This window comes from Thalia democratica, chromosome 3, assembly GCF_965202585.1.
Source record: "Thalia democratica chromosome 3, ktThaDemo2.hap1.1, whole genome shotgun sequence".
Lineage (NCBI taxonomy): Eukaryota > Metazoa > Chordata > Thaliacea > Salpida > Salpidae > Thalia > Thalia democratica.
The window spans coordinates 50,950,557-50,955,471 of record NC_139167.1 but is presented as its reverse complement, the minus strand read 5'-3'; the positions used below and the strand labels follow the sequence as shown (position 1 = coordinate 50,955,471).

Below are 4,915 nucleotides of genomic sequence, written 5' to 3'. Positions count from 1 at the left end.
TTTCAGCATTTTACTGTTTTTGTGTCATAGTTATTAATAAACAGAGCCCTACATGAAATTTTACATGTCTCACTGGGACTTAAAATTTGTCACCACTTTTTAAGACTAATTTATACTAATAAATTGTCAGTTTTACTATGACTTTGTGTACTAAATTTTTTAGATTTAGTGCGTAGCTTATCGAGGTCCCTACTGTACTTAGCGAAAAACTGATAACTTTGCTTTTAAAGAAAACAGTTTAGTTAAATTTTCAATTTAATTTATCTTTTAAATGTTAACATCAATCGTATTGTATAAATTAGTTAACTTAAAAATTGCGGTGTAGTACTAAAATGTTAGAAATCTTTAAATATTCATTAATACTGAATTATCACCTTATAGCTCTAACGATATTATATCTAAATAGTTTAAAAAAGTATAAGACAAATAAATTTAAAAAAACTGGTATCAATTTTCATGCTTTTAATAGAGTTCAAGTCAAATTAAATTTACTAAGCATTTTTAAGGCTTGCTACGAAATCATTTAAACTGATCTATACATGCAACAAATTTTTTACAACTTATGGTTAATCTATTATAAATTATTCACAAAAACAAAATCAACTTATACAAAAACAGTTCGTGCACAAAGTAACTAAGACATTGTAATTCAATTTGTTTAAACAAAATTTATATTAACTTAAAGCTTGAAAATTTTATTCTTTTATCAAAAGCTTCAGTTTTTCTCGACGATGTAAATCACTATTTTCGAATGTTGTTTCCAAGTTTTTATCTGAAAATAAATAATTCTTTTAATAAGATTCTGCACATCTAAACTTCTTTTAAGTAATCTGTGCGTTTTACTTACATCAACTTACGATTAAACTTAAGTTATACACTTACCAGATATGTTTTCTTTAGGAAACAGCCTCCAAATAGCAAACTTTCCAATTAGAAAGCCTTTCGAGGCGACGAAGTCTTCCAGCGATTGCAGCGTATCGAATTTCGAAAATCTTCTTTCCAGCTCACTACCGTCCGGCACTTGTATTTTCACGATGAACGCTTCTTTGTTTTCGGCGCTCGGCTCTTCCTTGAGTTTACTGTTGAACTCTTCCATCTGCTTTAGCCGCTTTACATCGTCACTCTTCGCGATCTCAGCTTCCATTTCCTTTTTCTTTTGAAAATCTTCCATTTCTTTTTTCTTTTGAAGATCTTCCCTTTCTTTTTTCTTTTGGAGATCTTCCATTTCCTTCTTCTTTTGGAGATCTTTTAATTCTTCTTCCTTTTGGAGCTCGAGAACTTTTCGACTTTTTTCCTGATCTTTTTTCAGCGAGTCCTCGTACGCTTTCCTCTGATCGTCCCTGATCAGCTGATTCCGCATGGAGTCCTTTGAAATTTCCTGCAGGTCCCGGGCCTGGGAAATCACCTCGAGAAAGTTATCGCACATCTTTTCGCATGCGTACGAAGTGACCTGGAAGTGCGGGCCATTCTTTCGGACTACGACCACAGAAGGGCAAGATTCTATGTTAACTTTGCTCAAGACGGCCGCTGCGGAAGGTACTTCACTTTGTATTGTCTGAAACGCCTCATCCCTGGTTTCCTTCTCAGTGATATCAAAGCAAATGGGAACAAAGTTGTTGTGGATGAATTCCAAAACTTCCGCCTTCGACATGGAATGCAACGCAAAAGTGAACTTGAACGAGCTGTTCTCGTTGTTCAAATAAACGAGCAGCGGCTTCCAATGCTCAAAGTCACCACCGAAGCATTTGTGCACGGCAAGTTTGATGCCCTCTTTGAAAAAGTCAGGAAATTTTGCCCTTGGTTTTTTGGCTTGGAGGCTTTGAAAAAACTCGAGACATTTCTTTTGAGACGCTGGACTGTCGTAATTTGTTGCAGATTTTCGCTTTTTATGACACGGCTCAGTATCGTTGCCCATAGCTGTATTAACTTTTTAGAACTAGTACCTTTCAAATGTATGATTTTTGTTATTTGTTTAAATTTTGTAAAATTATTCATACTCAGATATCTTTAACTTATGTAAAAAAAAATCAAAGCTGTGTAATTCACATTTTAAGATTTTTTTTACTAATTAAATTAATAAATTGTGCACTATACATACGAATATTAGAGAGAAAATACTCTAGATATTTTTTTTTAGTTCAAAAAGTAGATAATTTTCTAACTAAAAAGATAAAACTTTTATAATAAAATATTTATATATAAAAAAGACTCATGTTTCTAAATAATAAACAAAACACCGCGTTAGTCAAATTTAGTCGTATATATGTTATCAAATGAAGTACTTATCATTAGTTATAAAAATCTACAATAATGCATTAAATTTTAGTCTAGTTAAACCAACAAGATTTGTTATCTTATGCTAACCTTGTCTAAGTAAACTACAAGTGTAACCATACAACTGCAAAACTTAACTATATATTAGTTTATTAATTTTTATTTTAGTTTATATTTACTTGAACTTTATTTTTAGAAGTTATAACAGGCTACATTTAAAAGGTTTTATATTTTTTGCTAAAACAATACGGACTTTTGTCTTGCATTTAGTTTTTTAAATATACTTTTTGTAAGATTTATTTTCTTAATTTTTTTTTATATTACATAAAAAATTAACATAATTTTTTAACTATTCGAAGTCTTTTTCCAAACATATTCGATGAATATTACTACTAAAATTTACTAACATTTCTAGATAAAGTGAGTTCTAATAATGATAAATTTAAATAGTTTTTGTTGAAAAACTATTTTTGAATTAAGATTAATTATTAGGTAGTTATAATTAGCTAATAAAAAAAAGTTTAAAGACTATAAGTTTGGAAACAACACATAGTTTTACTACAAAAAAAAAACGAAATAAAAACTTTTAGAATGATAGTATTTTAATAAGTTATTAATTAAGCACTCAAATCATTGAGTAAGAAGTTTTAAAATATTTATTCAGTATAATACACTAGCTAGTTTAACCTTAAGTTAAGAGCCCTTTTGTTCTAAATATAATAAAAATAGTAACTATAGTTAGTTCGATAAGACAATTAAAATCTAAGTATATATAACTTTTATAGTATTTTACCATCTAATTATTTTTCAAGTATATTTGTAAAATATGATATATAAAGAGTATTTGTATAATAAATTTTTATTAAGTAAATAATCAATAACAAAATTTACATATATCTATATATAAAAAGATGTACAAAACTGAGCAAGTAATATTTAACATATGTTTTTTTTTGTAGTACAATATCACTAAATATGATACAACTTAAAAAAAAAATTAGATTTAAATTACAAGCATCCAGCTTAATATAAAAATACAATAAAATAATAGGAAACTGTCAAATTTAATTTTTTATAAAATTATACTAATTATTATACTTATAACCTACAGTGTTGTGTGGGTTACTTAAGATGGTTGTACTTTAAACCTACACTATAACCCAAAATAAATAAATAATAATATCAACCTAACTAATACTGATTTAAAAATAATACTTAGGGCTACTCTAGTTACTTCTAGGCATGACATGAATGAACATTTTTTATATTAAACAACAATTTCAAACACTAACAAATATATAAAAAAGCACCATACTTTAGAAAATACTTTAAATGTGGTCAAAACTTTTACATAAGAATAAAATCTAACAAGAATATACTTTAAGAAGTATAAAATAAGATTTAACTACTTTAATTTTCATAAAAAGTACTTATAGAAAGTATCATTACTAAAAAACTACTTTATTTAACACAAGAAAACAATATAAATGTCAATTTTTGAATAACATGTATACTGCAGTAGGCTGTAGCTAGAATGAATTCCTGCTTCAACAGATGAAATTCTTTATATGGCTGTAATAATGAAATGCAAACTTGCATCAGTTAAACTTGTGACTGCTCTTTATTTTCTCCTTATCTAAAATTTATCAAAATTTCATCAGTAAAACACGTGACCTTGCGAGCTTTCTCTTAAATGCTTAACTCAAAACTTTCCATAACATTAAAACAGTTATCAAGTGCAGTTTGGTATCCTGTTAGAGTTGTTCTTCTTCTACTTTTGAAAAAAAATCTTCTTTATACTTCTCCTCTGCTTTTTTGTTGGAAGAAAAAACTACCCTTCTTTATAAACAAGAAAGAAAAAGTACCACATGTCAAAATGTAACTTGGTCTCAAAACTATTGTTAATGTTTTTCAAAAAAAGCTTTAGGGTATATTAGAAAATTGAATAACTAAACAATTTTGTTTAAATAGTCTTTTATTTCTAAACTTTTATTTTATGTTAATAATCAATAAAAAAGATTTACCAGAACTTCAAAACTTCATTTTAGTTTCAAAAATGTTATTAAATGTCTTACAACCTACTATAAGGTTGCAGCATTTAAAAAACAGATAGATAATAAAAAAACAATAAAATTACCCAAATGTCATATATAAACCCCTAATACACCTAATATACCTAATATACAATGTTGTGTGGGTTACTTGAGATAGTGTTTTCTAAACCTACACTATAAGCCACAATAATAAATAATAAGATTAACCTAACTAATATTTATTTAAAAATAATACTACTCTATATATTTCTAGGCATGACATGAAGGAACATATTTTATAATAAATAACAACTACAAACACTAACAAATATATAAAAAAAAACACTTGACTTTAGAAAATACTTTAAATGTGGTCCAAACTTTTACATAAGAATCAAATCTAACAAGAATAAACTCAAAAAATGTATAAAATAAGATTTAAATACTTGAAATTTAAATAAAAAGTACTTATAAAAAGTATCACTGCTAAAAAACTACTTTATTTAACACAAGAAAACCATATAAATGTCAATTCTTGAATAACATGTATACTGCAGCAGGCTGTGACTAGAATGAATTCCTGCTCCAACAGATGAAATTCTTTACAT

The 4,915-nt window shown here is 27.2% G+C and overlaps 1 protein-coding gene across 1 annotated transcript; it reads right to left on the bottom strand.

The window, feature by feature from the left end:
• Window positions 1–695: 695 nt before the first annotated feature.
• On the bottom strand, window positions 696–1,915 carry LOC145832370 (UBX domain-containing protein 3-like). Its single transcript, XM_082939689.1, has 2 exons — window positions 883–1,915; window positions 696–772 (listed from the first exon to the last, which is right to left on the bottom strand). Exons 1-2 carry the CDS (start codon window positions 1,913–1,915, stop codon window positions 696–698), a joined length of 1,110 nt encoding a protein of 369 aa, XP_082795815.1.
• Between the last annotated feature and the right edge of the window lie 3,000 nt (window positions 1,916–4,915).